Source organism: Mizuhopecten yessoensis, unplaced genomic scaffold (genome assembly GCF_002113885.1).
Source record: "Mizuhopecten yessoensis strain PY_sf001 unplaced genomic scaffold, ASM211388v2 scaffold9987, whole genome shotgun sequence".
NCBI lineage: Eukaryota > Metazoa > Mollusca > Bivalvia > Pectinida > Pectinidae > Mizuhopecten > Mizuhopecten yessoensis.
Window position 1 is genome coordinate 784453 of NW_018408322.1, and position 18104 is coordinate 802556.

Here is an 18104-nt window from a genome sequence, read left to right on the forward strand (position 1 = left end):
CCATCCCACTGATGACACCTGGAGAACAGCCGACTCATACCTGTCAAAATATCAGTTGTCCTCACCATGAATTTTGAATTAAAGGGCTGTGATTAATTATCGACAGTTGACTGTAGATAGATTTTATGAATGGGTTGGTGTTTCCGGTCTACTAGCCCTGTGTGAAGGCCACCTTCTTTATAGCTAGTTATGGGGTAATCAGTCGTCCTCAATGTTCAACATTTGGCAAACAGGCTATTGTGATTGGGGCAATTTGCAAAATTAACCCCTTTTTTTTCCCAATGAATTTGTTTTATTTGTGTCATATTTGGGACATGTAAGAGATTAGATATTTTTCATTTAATCTATGATCAGAATCAATCAGTAGTTTGAAATAAAAGGTTTTAGTCACCAGTTTTCTGAGGAGGAACTGAAATATACCCGCGGGGGCACTAAAATGTATCTGAGGAGGAAAGGGTACTACAATTTGCCCTAGAAGTGGATTAAAAAAAATTCTTAAGGAGGGAGGGGGGCTAAAAACGGTGTAGGAGACATTTGCTAACCTTTAAAAAATTCATGGTGGAAAAAACTTTGGTAATTTAAAAAAAATGTCTAATATTCCAATTTGACAAAATAATCATGTAAAACCTGTACCATGTAATGATTCAATTGAATTTGAGCTAAAATCAAGATTTATAATTCCTGTGATTTAATTATGAAAAAAATAATGGTAAAATATACTGGTAGACCAGAAAAGTAGGGTCGCAGGGGTGTATACTAGTAAATATATTATAAAGTCGTAGCCAGTAGGCAGATTTTGGAAAATTCTAATAACCTGACCTATATTTCCATAGTAAATATTGAAAATGTTCACTAGCCTAACATAAAATGTACTAGCCCCGGCCCCTAGGGCTTGTGGTATTTGGTAGTCGATTGGTATTTGGTAGTCGATTGGTATTTGGTAGTCGATTGATATTTGGTAGCTTGTATGGTTCAGTAAAAATGAAGGAGGACGACAGGTGTGAAGTAGTGACAGAAGTGTATATAAAGTAGCTATAATATTATGGTCCGACACCCTAACAGGTACACACAGAGGTCAATCAAGGTCGCCATAAACTGACACTCAGGGCCCTGTGTGGGAACACACATCAGGCTGTTTTTGCACTCCCACATCACCTAGGCCCAGTTTATTTTTTCGAAATTAAAATATGACGGGACTGTGTGATTTATGGTAGGGCTATGATAGGGAATACACTCAGTAAACTGCCTGGTGTCCCTACAGGTACCGCTGAATACTCTACCAACTGTACCCTGTCACACCTCCTATATATCTGATGAATGCTGTTTCCGACATAAATTTTAAACTCTGGTATATTCCCTATCATATTAATTACCGTATTCATTCTAATATTAGCCTGAACAATTATTTTCCCACACAAGATAAAAGTAGGTAGTGGGAAAATATAAAGGATATCTCCAAATCCAGGAGAGAACAGGGTAGGGGAGGCTAAAAATACACAACTGTCATCAGTTATAGAGAAATACAGGATAGAAATGATATATTAGTAAAGTATCACCTCTGTAAGAGAGAGAACAGGGTAGGGGAGGCTAAAAATACACCACTGTCATCAGTTATAGAGAAGTACAGGATAGAAATGCTATATAAGTAAAGTATCACCTCTGTAATAGAGAGAGAATAGGGTAGGGGAGGCTAAAAATACACAACTGTCATTAGTTATAGAGAAATACAGGATAGAAATGCTATATAAGTAAAGTATCACCTATGTAATAGAGAGAGAACAGGGTAGGGGAGGCTAAAAATCACAACTGTCATCAGTTATAGAGAAATACAGGATAGAAATGCTATATAAGTAAAGTATCACCTCTGTAATAGAGAGAGAACAGGGTAGGAGAGGCTAAAAATCACAACTGTCATCAGTTATAGAAAAGTACAGGATAGAAATGCTATTTAAGTAAAGTATCACCTTTGTAATAGAGAGAGAACAGGGTAGGGGAGGCTAAAAATACACCACTGTCATCAGTTATAGAGAAATACAGGATAGAAATGCTATATAAGTAAAGTATCACTTCTGTAATAGTGAAAGTACAGGATAGGGGAGGCTTTAAACAGCATATCTCATATGTTATAGAGAAATACAAGGTACGTTGACTAAACTAGTCAAGTATCACCTCTGATGGAGAATGTTCATAGTGCTGGAGGCTAAGATAGCCAAGTATGATCTCTGAGAAAGTACAAGGCGGGAAAGAGGCAAAAGTACCCAAATATCTCATGTGTTATAGAGAAATACAAGGTACGTTGACTAAACTAGTCAAGTATCACCTGTGATGGATAATGTTCAGGGTGGTGGAGGCTAAGATAGCCAAGTATGATCTCTGTGACTGAGAAAGTACACTGTACCTTTAATCGATTATTGACGTTTCTCCGGCATGGGAAGTAATACATTTTTAACGACCTATTTTTTGCGATGGTTTTCTGGATGTTTGACCTCTTGTGTTTACTATTGTGTCACGCTTTTGTGATGGATGAAGCAGGAAGTTATATGAATTATGGCAAAGTTTCCTGTCTTTACGATGGAAATTTTATTCCACAATGGCTGCCAAATCACATGATTCTTTAGAAAGAGGGGGGAAAAATCCGAAATTTAATTTTGATGAATTAGTGTTAAAAAGTTGGAAGGTGCACGTGGCAGTATAAAAGGCTGATGTCCTCTAAAAGACTTTTTAATATCCAACAAAACTGAAAGGAAAGTGCTTCTATTGAAAGAGAATTGTAGGTGACATCCCCACCAATTGATGGAGATCCACCCAACCTTATATCACATCGTCTGTCAGGTGTCAGGTACACGCCAATCTCTCCATGCGAGACCAATCATCTCCGCTGCAACACGATATGCTGTCATAAATACCGAGTGAAGTGGAGCAGGTTCGGTAAAGAAAAGCCGACTATGCTGATACAATGCCATAGACAATGTTATAGTGTTTAAAACAAATGTTCTCTTTGCATTGTTAAACTACACTTTACCCCTCTACACTCTAATGACTTACCTGCCCTAAGAGCTATTTCTCCCTCAAGAATCCTGACTCTGTCTTTAATGACTTACCTGCCCTAAGGGCTATTTCTCCCTAAAGAATCCTGACTCCCAAAAGAACCCTCCTCGAGGCTCAACCCCCACCCCCAAACCCCCAAGGGACAATTTCCNCCCCCCCCATGCTTACCAATCAGAAAGGGTCCCCATTCTCCATATATACAATTTGACACCAGTCTTAACTCATTAACCCCTAAAGTCACATTTGAACTCTTCCAATTCAGAAGTTGGAATAGTTCATTATGGAATTTCAGGGATGAATGAGTTAATGAAAACTATATCAAATCTAATTTTAATGTCAAATTTCAATTTTAAAGAACTGCTACCACCTTACAGTGTATATACATGGCTGTATTTGAAAGCTACACTCGTACAGATCCCTGTGTGGAGAGACAGGTTGTAGTATACACTGACCCCAGTGTGGTTTCGTTGAGTGACAATAATGTTATGATGGAGGGTCCTGTGCCCGCGTTTAACTTGTGATGTATCAGTATCTGTAAGGTTGACACCAATGATTGGATTCTCACTTAGTTAACCTCCTCAATTACATAGTACTCCGTCTCATGAATAATTTAGGTGTATTCTGAAATTGAATTAAAAAAAAACATGGGGGAGGACTTAAACAGTAGCGAAGGATTTACAAAACCAGGGTCACGGGAGTGTGATTTGTTAGGAGATACAGGCCTACAGTACCGGATTCTGGGTCAGGAAATGAAGTCAAGAGGAAGACTGTGGGGGCCCTGGTAATGGGTAATTCCCGCTCCTAGAGTACCTACCAGCACCAAAATACATTTATCAGGTCTTATCAAATACAGCCTCTGTAGCCATTCTCATACCCTACCAACCGATCATCGCTATGTTCTACAACAACCATCCCTGTATACCACATCATAATTGAACCCTTCGGGACTAATATACCCCTAAACCATCATAATGATCCTCACAAACCAATTTCCCCTCTAAATGATATACCCCTTCAGCCAATACCTGCCCAAACCAATTTACCCTTTTAAAAAATATACCCCTTCAGCCAATACCCGTCCAAACCAATTTCCCCGCCAAATGATATACCCCTTCAGCCAATACCAGCCCAAACCAATTTACCCCCCTATTGAAATACCCCTTCAGTCATTACCCATCCAAACCAATCTACCCCTCTAAATAATATACCCCTTCAGCCAATACCCCTCCAATCAACCTATCCCTTAAACCAACATATCCTACCAGCCAACATACCCCTCCCCATTGATATATCCTTAAACAAATCTACATTATGCATTCTCATATCTCTCCACACAGTACTCTGTTACCCACCTCCAACCATCCATGTACCTCTGTGCACTTCCTGCAATTTAATTTTCACCTTTTTCAGCATGCATTATATATAAAGAAGGTGATTTCGTCATTATGGCTAATAAATAAAAAAGAAAGCAACAGACTATAGATAGTTCTTCCACTTTGAAACAAAGATCAAACTTAATGGTCGACCAATAGACAATCACCATAAAAACACTAGGTCAAACCCCTTTATAATGCCAAAATTTCTCTGGGCAAATGGTGGAAGTATAACAAGGTTTTACTGTATAAGTCAAATTTTCTTGAACAAAGTCTAGTCGATTAAAATTTCAGTAGGTCTTAAGCAAATCTCTATCTCCAAGATCTATTATCTATGGTTTGATATTCTAAGACTTGCGAAAGTATCACAAGGGAAATATGAATTTCGTCGATGAAACCGGGCAATTTTTTCTCTCTGATATACAGTATTCATTCTACCACACCTGAGGCCTACAGGATTTATATATTGAAGATGGATGGGTTAATTATTTCGGAAGCATGGTTGCAGGAAGCCTGCGAACAACATATGTAAAAGATATGGCGGAGAAACATGCTATCTCGGTTACATATGCAAAAGGAGAAGATTTTGTAGGTGATTTTATACGAGATTATGCTGCAGGGCTGAGAAGCCTTTCATAGAAGCTTGTGTTATCAGCAGATAGGAAGGGTGGTTCCCCCAGTCATAGGTAATTACAGGGTAGAGATGATAAACTTAGATCAATTATCTCGGGTCTAAAACCTTGTGAAGGAGGGATCACAGCTCATACCAGCTCCTTGTTTTCAAAAATGATAGGCTTAAACATGCAGTCAGTAGCCTGATAAACATGTCTGCTCGCGATGGCAGCACCAAATATCAGGGCAAAGAAATATCATGATTAGCAATGGAATCCAAATGATAGCACGGCCATCATAACATTGAATTGAGGGAGTGTAAAAGAAGGGTAGTGCAATTGGGAGGAGGTAGGGAGTCCGGGGAGAGAGGTATGGGTGTAAGGGGAGGGTATTGTAATAGGGAGGAGGTAGGGAGTCCGGGGAGAGAGGTATGAGTGTAAGGGGAGGGTATTGTAATGGGAAGGAGGACAGGGTGTAAGGGGAGGGTATTGTAATGGGCGGGGAGATATGGGTGTAAGGGGAGGGTATTGTAATGGGAAGGGGGAAAGGGTGTAAGGGGAAGGTATTGTAATTGGGAGGAGGTAAGCTGGGGGTATTGTAATGGGGAGGAGGTAAAGGGGGGGTATTGTAATGGGGAGGAGGAAATAATGTAAGGGGAGNGGGGGGGGGGGGGGAGAGGTATTGGTGTAAGGGGAGGGTATTGTAATGGGGTGAAAGAAAGGGTGTAAGGGGACAGGCATTGTTATGGGGAGGAGGAAAAGGTGTGAGGGGAGGGTATTGTAATGGGGAGGAGGAAAGGGTGTAAGGGGACGGGCATTGCAATGAGGAGAGAGGTATGGGTGTAAGGGGAGGGTATTGTAATGGAGAGGAGGTAGGGTGTAAGGGGAGAGAGATATTGGTGTAAGGGGATATTGTAATGGGGAAGAGGAAAAGATGTAAGGGGATGGTATTGTAATGAGCAGAGAGGTAAGGGGAGGGTATTGTAATGGGGAGGAGGTAGGGTGTAAGGGGAGGGTATTGTAATGAGGAGAGAGGTATGGGTGTAAGGGGATATTGTAATAGGGAGGAGGAAAATATGTAAGGGGAGGGTATTGCAATGAGGAGAGAGGTATGGGTGTAAGGGGAGGGTATTGTAATGAGGAGAGAGGTATGGGTGTAAGGGGAGGGTATTGTAATGGAGAGGAGGTAGGGTGTAAGGGGAGAGAGATATTGGTGTAAGGGGATATTGTAATGGGGAAGAGGAAAAGATGTAAGGGGATGGTATTGTAATGAGCAGAGAGGTAAGGGGAGGGTATTGTAATGGGGAGGAGGTAGGGTGTAAGGGGAGGGTATTGTAATGAGGAGAGAGGTATGGGTGTAAGGGGAGGGTATTGTAATGGGGAGGATGTAGGGTGTAAGGGGAGGGTATTGTAATGGGGAGGAGGTAGGGTGTAAGGGGAGGGTATTGTAATGGGGAGGAGAAAAGGAGTGAGGGGAGGGTATTGTAATGGAGAGGAGGAAAGGAGTAAGGGGGGGGGGGTATTGTAATGGGGAGGAGGAAAGAGCGTCGGTGGAGAGAGATATTGGTGTAAGGGAAGGGTATTGTAATGGAGAGGGGTAGGGTGTAAGGGGAGGGTAGTTTAAGGGAAGTGTAAATGAAGGGTGGTATTTGGGAGTGTTAATGGGAAGGGTTTAAGGGGAGGGTAGTTTAAGGGAAGTGTAAATGAAGGGTGGTATTTGGGAGTGTAATGGGAAGGGTGTAAGGGGAGGGAAGTGAAGGGGGAGTATAAAAGGGAGGAGGGAAGGATGTAAGGGGAGTGAAGTGTAAATGAAAGGTAGAATAAGGGAGTGTTTTGGGGAAGAGGAAAGAATGTGAGGGGAGGGAAGTGTAAGGAAGTAAGGCGGGGTTTAAAAAGGAAGGTATTGTAAATGGAGAAAGGAAGTGTAAAAGGAGGGGGAATGAAAGTGTAGCAGTATGGTGAGTGTAAGGGGGTGGAGCATAAGGATAGAAAGAGCATTAGAGGAAGAGAAAAGTGCAATGGGAGTGTAATAAGGAAGAGGTGAAAGGAAGGCTAGTGTAAGGAGGTGGAAATTATGAAGGGAGGAAGGATGTGTAAAATAAGGGGGATGTAAGTGTAGAAGTTTAGGGAGTGTAGGGGGTGGTGGATAAAGTATAAGGATAGAAAGAGTGTAAGAGGGAAGGCTCTTAAATAAGTGGAAGAAAGTGTAATGGGAGTAGATTGTAAGTGGAAGAAGAATGTAAGAAAGGAGAAATTTAGGAGGAGGAAGCTTGAATTATAAGTGTGAAAGTGAAATGTAGAGGGAAGAAAAGAGTGTAAGGTGGGTGAGGGGATGAATGTAAAGTGGTGGATAGAGTATAAAGAGGAGGAAGGGTGTAAGGGGAAGAAAGGAGTGTGAAGGATTAGTGGTAAGTGGACTAATATTGGGAAAGGTCTATAAGGGTGGATGGAATGGTAAGGGGGTGGATTGGAGTGTAAGGAGATGTCTTTATATAAGGGTGGATGGAATGGTAAGGGGGTGGATTGGAGTGTAAGGAGATGTCTATAAGGGTGGATGGAACGGTAATGGGGTGGATTGGAGTGTAAGAGGATGTCTATAAGGGTGGATGGAACGGTAATGGGGTGGATTGGAGTGTAAGAGGATGTCTATAAGGGTGGATGGAACGGTAATGGGGTGGATTGGAGTGTAAGAGGATGTCTATAAGGGTGGATGGAATGGTAATGGTGTGGATTGGAGTGTAAGGAGATGTCAAGAAGGGTGGATGGAATGGTAAGGGGTTGGATTGGAGTGTAAGGAGATGTCAAGAAGGGTGGATGGAATGGTAAGGGGTTGGATTGGAGTGTAAGGAGATGTCAAGAAGGGTGGATGGAATGGTAAGGGGGGGGAATGGAAGTGTAAGGAGATGTCCATAAGGGTGGATGGAATGGTAAGGGGTGGAATGGAAGTGTAAGGAGACAGGACAGCATAAAGGACTAAAAACCTAGCTTAGGATATTATAGATAACGGGGCATACTTTCTTGGTAAACTTAGTTTAAATTCCCATCAATTATGAAACAAGTTTTCCCATCTGATATTTATCGCTCTTGCAAGGATGGAAGCAGGCAGAGGGTCTTAAAATGTGAGAAACTGAAATAACATGAACAGACAGGTGACATAAATACTTTTTAACATCTGATTAGGGAATTGAACTCTGGTTGTCTGGTGAAAGACCAAAGCTTATCCACTGCACCACCCAACCACCCATTCTTTCCTTGCCACCTTTGACATGTTTCATTGGGAGAACCTATATGGCAAAACCTAAAAGCATCTAAGATGACTTATAATGATTTGTATTTGACATAAATATATAAAGTGCCGTATTTTAAGCTACTTTATGCAATGAATTATTGAGTTTGAACAAAAAGTATGATATAGAGAATTCCAGTGATTTCAAAAGTTATAAAATGAAGTTGAAAAAGTGGGCGTCTCTGAACAAAATAGGAAGACTTGGCAAGTATAGATGGCAGATGGGCCAGTGAAATGTCACAAGTTACAGGTCCGTAGGTTTGAAATGTGTTGATTTTCAGGGCTGAAATCTCTCTCATACTGTCCTAAGTTAACTCAAGCAGTACCAAACAGCTCAGTTGAACTAACACTCAAAATCTTGTTGAACGTTGTCTTTTACAGGAGGAACTGTCTGCAGCACTCAAAGAGGCTCTAAACTCCATCAAGCTCTCAGAACGAGGCGTGTTTGTACAAGCTTCTACACTCGGCTCATTGGAAGCTCTTCTGGAATTTCTTAAAGTGTCCAATATTCCAGTAAGTATAGATATGGCCATGGTTAGCAGTATTTTTTTAGTTAAACAGATTTAACTCATTCACCCCTGAAATGAAGGAGTTAAAATGTGTCTTCAGGGTTGAATGAGTTAATGAACATCTTACAGACCTCCAGATATTGCCTGCTAACAGCTATCTTGTTGTATCGACGAACCCCTTTATAACGCCAAAATTTGCAGGATAAGTGACCACAAAATGAGTTTTTACAGAAAAACTTATATATATTTATATTAGCACTTTCCCCACCACAACTACTGTGCCGAATTAGGATTGGGCTATTTAGAATTTTAGTATATTGTTTAATGTTGCAATATATTTGGTTGTACATTCCTACCTAATAATTCATATATATCTACCCTTACAATATACTTCGAAATCAGATATTTTTGTGGGCCCAAATTTCATGGTTACATGAATTTGTGGATTATGAATACCTACTCAAACGGGGAATTGCTTTATGTACTTAGATAAGATTACCCATTTGAAACTCCACAAAAATGAGTGATTTCACAGTAATATTCACATTCTTTGTGTTATAATAATTTCTGAATACATATCAGCAATACAAGGGTGGAATGTTTAAGATTTGAAATTTGATCAGATTTCTCTTTATTTCAGTATGCCGGCATAAATATTGGACCAGTTCACAGAAAAGACATTATGAAGGCTTCTATTATGTTGGAGCATGATACTCAGTAAGTCAACTAGATATTTCAGATACTTCAGATACTTCAGAAACAGTAGCTATGGTGTGGGAAGGCAATACCCATTCCATCATACTTCAAAAGCAAAGCGCTCAGGCGCTTTTTCAGTATTTTGGAAATGGGACTAGTGGCTTTGTAATTAACGGTTATGCTGTAAACTTAATTGGGAGCTTTTGGAATTATAAGGAAAATCAATTTCTTCACAAAGTATCATCTAAAAGACAAATATATATTTACTTCATGAAAGATTATTTTCTCTTATATATTAGATATTGCATCGTCCTCTAAAACATAAGGAGAAAAAATGGAAAACAATTTGATTGGGAAAAAATCACACTATTCTTCATTTGGAGTGGGGCCAAAATCTGGCTACAATTTGGCCTCCATTATTAAAATCTGAGATACTCATTATCGGAGACAAGAATACTCAGAAAGCCATACTCCAGAAAAGTTCCTTAGTTGTACTGCACTCACAGTGACCGGTCACACTAGTTCCAGACTGGCAAAGTGACCAGACTGTTTAGTTTGATACTGGACTTGTGGTTGACCACAAAAATGTTAGGCTCAGACGGAACAGCTGATATGGCCGCAGTGGCCCATGTGGATAACGTCAGTCTAAATTAAAAAAAACACCCAGTAGTGTCAGTGTGATGGGTGCTATGTTAAACAAACCAAGCTTGGAATATAGTTATAAGAGTTCATGTGTGGACTAAGTGACCAAAATAGATTTGGTAACCTAAACGGCACTCTGACAGAGCAGAAATGGAAAACGAGAAGAGATCTGGGCGAAAGTTACTTGAGCTGTGTGAACACAAAAAAACTGGACGTAGTATCCTTTGTAGAGGTCAGAGGTCAACTTAGCCGCTAACCACTAGTCTTCCCCATAGTGAAGTTGGACGTCGTCATAATGGCTAACACTAAGTTTTCCCCAGTGTCGGGTCGGCGATCAATCTAGCCACTAGACATTATGAAAAGACTGTATACCAGGATTTTTTTGTTGCAGTGTAAATTTCGCATTTTTCAACCTCTCCAATGAGAGTGAATTTATCATGGCAAGGAATATTGGTACATACCATACACTACTTATATTTCAATAACTTGTGAAAGACAAATTAAAACTGAGTGAATATCGGTTTTATCAGCAAAGGGTGAATATTTAACCCTTTCAACCCTATGTAACTCTAGTAGACTCTACCATGCATTGATCTGAATGAGTTAATGATGGTCTACAGTGGTGAAACGGTTTTAAACAACATTTGTGTCAATTCCTTTGATTCAATGTTCATTCAATGTCACATTACTACAAACTTTGAATACCCCAAAGTGTATCTTTCTCAAAGTTCTTCATCCAATAAAAGATATTTTATTTCTTGCACTCAAACCTGCCCAAGAGATGACCTGTGTTAAGAGACCACTTTCAAACTCTCCATTGCAACAAGTTTCATTGTTAACTGATGCACCCCTAAAGTCACATTTAAACCCTACCAAATCAAAGACTGGGCAGGTCCAGTTTAGATAGGTAGGGGTGAATGAGTTAACCAAGGCTGTATTAAGAGACCACCTGCAGCAAGAGATCACTTCATAGATTTTTCAAAGGTGGACTCTGAATACAGGTTTACCAAATACTTACTTCATCTCTAAATCAGAGTTGGTCTCTAAATATTTCAGATGATTCACAAAATATTTAATTTATTCAAAATGGCAAATTACCATGAAAATTAAAAAAAGGTATGTAATATGTTTAAAAAGATGATTTTATTTAATGTCATATTAGGTAATAACTATATATTGTATTCAAGGAAACCCTTGCCCAGTTAAACTTTTGTCTTTCTCCGGTAAAATCGATATTTGTCTAGTGCAAGTGTAAATTATCTTGTTCACTAATATTCACTGTAAGGATTAATTTGCCCACATTATGGAGGGTAAAGAAAGGCAAAAGTGCAGTGAAAATTTCCCTGCATACAGTGGTTACTTGGATGTATTGAATACCCCCATTAATCTTGAATTAAGGTAATTATTCAAATTATTCCAACTTAGGGACATTTGTGTTAACTAAGCTTTGTATTGCTAACCTGGCAGTGTTGTTAGTGAATATCTGAAGCATCTTGCCATGTCAATATTTCCACGTTATCACTGGTACAGTAGCCCTGTGGTTTTGCTGAAGAACATCTGAAGCATCTTGCCATGTCAATGCTCCTGGTTATCGGCTGCTATAGTAGTTCTGTGGTTTTGGTACTACCTGTTCACCTCCACCTAAGTAACCTTACGGCCAGAAGGAATTTGTTAAAATGTCTTCCACTTTCCCTCCCCAATGCCAGTAAGAGTAGCGATGACCACAAATATTCGGAATGAGGTCATAGAGACTGTACTGGCTAATACAGAAGTCTGGTACTTAGAGAATTCCTGTCCAACCTAGAATCACTACCAGTGAATGTCCCCCCCCCCTCCCTTGGCGGCTAGCTTTAGCCACATATCCTTAGTACTCATTAAGTACATCAGTTCTAAAACATCAACTGTGGTAGTTTTTATTAAAGGCTCCTTATTATATTTAATTAAAGCTTTTATTTCGTAGGTTTAATGATTTGATTTTATTGACCGAATATTGGCTGACTTTATAAGCCCCTTTTTCTGTGGCTGAAGGGTTGACCAACCCCAGTTTCTTCAGCTGAAGGGTTACTTAAGAAAGAGTTGACCAACTCCAGTTTCTTTGGCTGAAGGGTTACTTACGAAAGAGTTGACCAACCCCAGCTACTTCGGCTGAAGGGTCACTCAAAAAAGGTTTGACCAATTTTATTTTCTGTGGCTGAACCAAAGGGTCGGGTCACTCTAGGATTTTATAATTATCATCATTTTCCTATACATTTCTGTTTTCATTGTATATGTCAACAACGACACTGGTATCAGGTTGCTAAAAAAAAAGCTTCACCAATCACAGATTTTGTGATATAAGGGTTACTCAAGGAAGGTTACTGTTCACTAGAAACTTTGTAGGCCATTTTTATGCCCCAGAGTCCGTTGTTTTGGCTGGGAACTGCATGTTATGTTTGAGTCAGTAACATACCCCAGATACCTTTTTGTAGGAGTGATTTGATGCACTTATTATCATTCTGTAAACATACATGTTTAAGAGTAATCTTATTTAGCACTTTTTAATCTGTTTGTGTATATTATTTTCCATTGCATCATCAGTGCACTTTTCTGTTAAAATTTTCTACAAGGAAAAAAAAAGTTTAAAATTGTTTATTTCTTCTTTTTATAGACTACTTTTCTATATTTAGAAAATTGTAAGAAAGATTTTGGTCATTGATTTCCATTTAACTCATTCACCCCTGAAGACACATTTGAACTCTTCCAATTCAAAGGTTGGAATAGTTAATGATGAAATTTCAGGGGTGAATGAGTTAAATAATATTTGCACTGACACTTTATAATGATTGTTAAAATGTCTTATCAATAACAGAATTATCATTTTTTATTTTGTTGTTTTTCTCAACAGGTATGCTACGATTCTTGCATTTGATGTGAGGGTGGAGAGGGAAGCTCAAGAGATGGCAGACAATTTAGGTGTAACAATATTTACCGCAGACATTATTTATAACTTGTTTGACAAGTTCATTGCCTATAGAAACGCTATCAAAAAGAAAAATCAGGACCTTTATAGACATATAGCAGTGTTTCCTTGTAAGGTTCGCATTCTACCCCAGTTCATCTTTAACTCACGTGACCCTATTGTGTGTGGTGTTATCATAGAAGACGGATTCCTCAAGGAAGGGACCCCACTCTGTGTGCCAAGTAAAGAGGTAAGACAAAATGATGACTGGCACTACCAGTTCATAGTGTTTATCACTTGCTTAGTCCTTAACTCAATTACTCATTTGCTCATTTCTTTAATTCCTGACTAACTCACTCTCTGATGTGGTTGGTTAGCCACTGAATTACTTTCTCTCTCTCACTTACTCAAACTTGCTCACACACTCAATAACTCCCTTCCTAATCCCACAGATTCCCATATTTCCAACTCACTCATTCTTCCTTCTACTCGCTCAATTTCTACTTGCATATCTTCAAACTCTTCCTTATTCACTCACTCGTTCACTATTTCTTGCTTGTTCACGTTTACATGCTTACACTCAATTTCCACTCACTTGCTAGTTTACTCACATCCAAATTTTATCACTCACAAAATTTCCCATTCCTTCATTTGTTTTATCAGTCACTCTCAGTAAATATCAATTCTTCCATCCATGTATATGTACTCACTACTTAACATTTTTACTCAATTACTCCTACTCTCATTCATTTCCCCACTAAGTCATTCTTTCTCACCCATTCGCTTACTTTCTCACCCACTTACTCACTCACTTACTTTCCCACTTACTCATTCCCCCACTTACTTACTTTCTCACCCACTTACTTTTTCACTCCCTCACTTACTTACTTACTCACTCACTAACTTCCTCATTCACTTTCTTTCTCACTCGCTCACTTACTCACTCACTCACTTATTTTCTCACTCACTCACTTACTTCCTTGCTCATTTTCTTACTTGCTCACTTAGTCACTTAATTTCTCACTCACTCACTCACTCACTCACTCACTCACTCACTCACTCACTCACTCTCATTCATTTCCTTACTCATGCATTAGCTGATTTTCTCCCTTACCCACAAGCTCTTCTCCATTCTTCACTCATTCTTCACTGTTCACACTTATAGCTCTACTTTTAAACTTATTCTTCCCAGCTCACTTACTTACTCAGTGGCTTACACTCATTACCCAGCTCACTTACTCAGTGGATTACACTCATTACTCAGCTCACTTACTCAGTGGATTACACTCATTACTCAGCTCACTTACTCAGTGGTTACACTCATTACCCAGCTCACTTACTCAGTGGCTTACACTCATTACTCAGCTCACTTACTCAGTGGCTTATACTCATTACTCAGCTCACTTACTCAGTGGCTTATACTCATTACCCAGTTCACTTACTCAGTGACTTACACTCATTACTCAGCTCTCTTAATCAGTGGATTACACTCATTACTCAGCTCACTTACTCAGTGGCTTATACTCATTACCCAGCTTACTTACTCAGTGGCTTGTACTCATTACTCAGCTCACTTACGCAGTGGCTTATACTCGTTGGCCAGTTCACTTACTCAGTGACTTACCCTCATTACCCAGCTCTCTTACTCAGTGGATTACCCTCATTACTCAGCTCACTTACGCAGTGGCTTATACTCATTATCCAGCTCACGTACTCAGTGGCTTACAGTCATTACTCAGCTCTCTTACTCAGTGGATTACTCTCATTTCCCAGTGGCTTACACTCATTTCTCAGCTCACTTACTAAGTGGCTTATACTCATTATCCAGCTCACGTACTCAGTGGCTTACTCTCATTACTCAGCTCAATTACTCAGTGGCTTACACTCCTTACTCAGTGGCTTACACTCCTTACTCAGTGGCTTACAGTCATTACTCAGCTCTCTTACTCAGTGGCTTTCTCTCATTACTCAGTGGCTTATGCTCATTACTCAGCTCACTTACGCAGTGGCTTATACTCATTATCCACCTCACTTACTCAGTGTCTTACACTCATTACTCCGCTCACTTACTCAGTTGATTAAAGTCATTACTCAGCTCACTTAGTCAGTGGTTTATACTCATTACCCACTGGCTTACACTCATTTCTCAGCTCACTTACTCAGCGCCTTATACTCATTACCCAGCTAACTTACTCAGAGAATTACACTCATTACTGAGCTCACTTACTCAGGGGATTACACTCATTACACAGCTCACTTACTCAGTTGATTAAAGTCATTACTCAGCTCTCTTACTCAGTGGCTTACAGTCATTACTCAGCTCACTTACTCAGTGGCTTATACTCATTACCCAGTGGCTTACACTCATTACTCAGCTCACTTACTCAGTGGTTTATACTCATTATCCAGCTCACTTACTCAGTGGCTTACACTCATTACTCAGCTCACTTACTCAGTGGCTTACACTCATTACCCAGCTCACTTACTCAGTGGCTTATACTCATTACCCAGCTCACTTACTCAGTGGCTTATACTCATTACCCAGCTCTCTTACTCAGTGGCTTACCCTCATTACTCAGCTCACTTACTCAGTGGCTTACCCTCATTACTCAGCTCACTTACTCAGTGGCTTACACTCATTCCCCAGCTCACTTCCTCAGTGGATTACACTCATTACTCAGTGGCTTACACTCGTTACTCAGCTCACTTACTCAGTGGCTTACACTCATTCCCCAGCTCACTTCCTCAGTGGATTACACTCATTACTCAGTGGCTTACACTCGTTACTCAGCTCACTTACTCAGTGGCTTACACTCATTACCCAGCTCACTTACTCAGTGACTTACACTCATTACTCCATTTTTATTTTTTCACTCACTTGCAACCTCCATCACCTTTCCATTTCCCATTCACTCATTCCTCCACCTACCTGTTTCCTGATATCTTTAATTGCCCACCCACTTACAAGTATTGTTAATCTGAAGTATTCTGACCATTTCAATTCAACTTTTTACAAAAAAGCTGGATATTTACATTATATTATGTCTTTGGTTTGAACGAATGCACAAAAGTATAGCAGTTAGGTTGCAGGATTCGATAGGAAAATATTTACAGAAAATAGATAACACTAAATAAAAATCTGATTTCCTCAAAGTGTTGAAAATATTCTAAAGTTGAAAAAGAAATTATCATAGATTGCAGAGATGAAAAATTATGGAGCGACTGGTTTGTAAATAAACAGAACCAAGAATTTTGGCTTGGTACATAATGTAGTTTGAGCACCGATAAGAACGGTGGTTAGTGAGATTTGGGGTTTCTCTAGCGTTGTAAGTCTGGTCAACTTCCTTTTGTACATTGATCCGAAAACTTTCATGCAATCGGTGAATTTTCAATATTCCAATGTTTAGGATTGATGTCCTTGCTTGGTTATTTTCAATCCAAGGAAAGTATTGTGTGATAAAATTGGAGACAATCACGGTAGATAGTCTGATTTGTGTCGGAACATTTGGGAGGTTTTGAAGCGTGATGCTAGGCCTACACTGATTTGGCAGTGTAGATTTAGTGTTTTGAAGTGTAATCTGCCTCCTAGGTGCATACTGTTATTTGTTGGAGTGATAGGGGGAATATCAGCCACATGTTGTAGTACTGGGCGGGGCCCTTCTGATGCGCTCCAAGGGGATCGTGTAAAACAAGGCTGTAGGCCAGGAGTCGGCTAAACAGCATCTTCTGATCATTAAAACGTGATGTACGAATTATCAGATGCATCAGTTGATTCAAAATTTGACATGTATTTAATTTAGTTATCAATTTTTATGCTTTTTAAGATTAGTTTTATAAATTTGTCATGAACAAATCAATATCAGATACATCTTTTTTTATCAATTTACTGAACAATCAATTGCAAGCTTTCAAAAACAACGGTTTCCTTCGTCAAGCAAAGAGTGCAAATAACCAGTGTCTTGACTATATATGGCAAGAACAACTCACTAAGCTACAATGTGCCGAGTTAATAAATCAGCTGTCAGAATGATATCAAGACATTTCAACCAAATAACACTTGAATCATAATGTTTTGAATACTTGTTACTGGATGGAAGACTGATATTTCCGAAAATTAACAAGATCGCCATATTATTTGATAGATCTGAAAGGTTGATAACCAATCTTGAATTTCAAATTGATTCCTGGCACTAACATTTATCTATGAGCCCTGATTATGTACTATTTTATTTAATGTACATTCCACTAAGGCCCGGCCGGGCCCTTGTATAAAACATCCTAACTCTTGAGATTTCCTCAAGTCTAAGATCTCCCATTGACAATTACATTGCTTGAGATTTTCCTTAACTTTAAGACGATTTATGCAAGTGGGCCCCGATCATGTACATGTTCATTAACTTTAAATTCCACTTTTGGGCCTGATTACAATTTACAATTGAGCGACCATCTGTAATTGAGCACATGCTCAAACTCCTACAATGATCCAAGATGAAGGGTTAGCATTGTAATTGTATTACAGCTAGTGTAAGCGAGAAACAAGACCTTGTTTTACAGAATCCCACACATATCAGCCAATCCCATATCACAGAATAACACCTGAGGGATAGGCAAGCTGTTCATTTGTTTTGATTTTTTCCCGTGCCAAATAATCAAATTTAATGTTTCATAACTGAAATTTGTAAGGTATGAAGTTGACCTCAATTTTTTCTGGTGTACAAAAATCTTTTTTTTTTTACTTTAAAAAAGGCTGATAAACTTATCGACACTGTAAACGAAATAAATGGGAAACTGCTAGGATTTAATACTGTACACTGCCTACTGTACTGAAAATAGTTCTTCCCTCTTTAAAAGTGTAATTAGCATACATTTTGTATATCCCTTCTGTATAAGATTAATGTGGTAGGAAAGGGGCCCCATTTCCGGAGAAGTTACATGTAATTATGATCTGTGTAAGCATGCATGTCATACATAACAGTCGCTAGTTCCCATCTTAGGGCAAAG

General features: G+C 39.4%; 1 protein-coding gene across 1 annotated transcript in view; it reads left to right on the forward strand.

The window, feature by feature from the left end:
* LOC110459204 (eukaryotic translation initiation factor 5B-like) overlaps positions 1-18104 on the forward strand; it is an 87523-nt gene that overhangs the window by 44314 nt on the left and 25105 nt on the right. The window contains exons 22-24 of the mRNA XM_021511345.1: positions 8700-8831; positions 9468-9544; positions 13050-13353. Of these exons, the coding sequence (XP_021367020.1) occupies positions 8700-8831; positions 9468-9544; positions 13050-13353 (513 nt within the window). The remainder of the gene's footprint in view (positions 1-8699; positions 8832-9467; positions 9545-13049; positions 13354-18104) is intronic.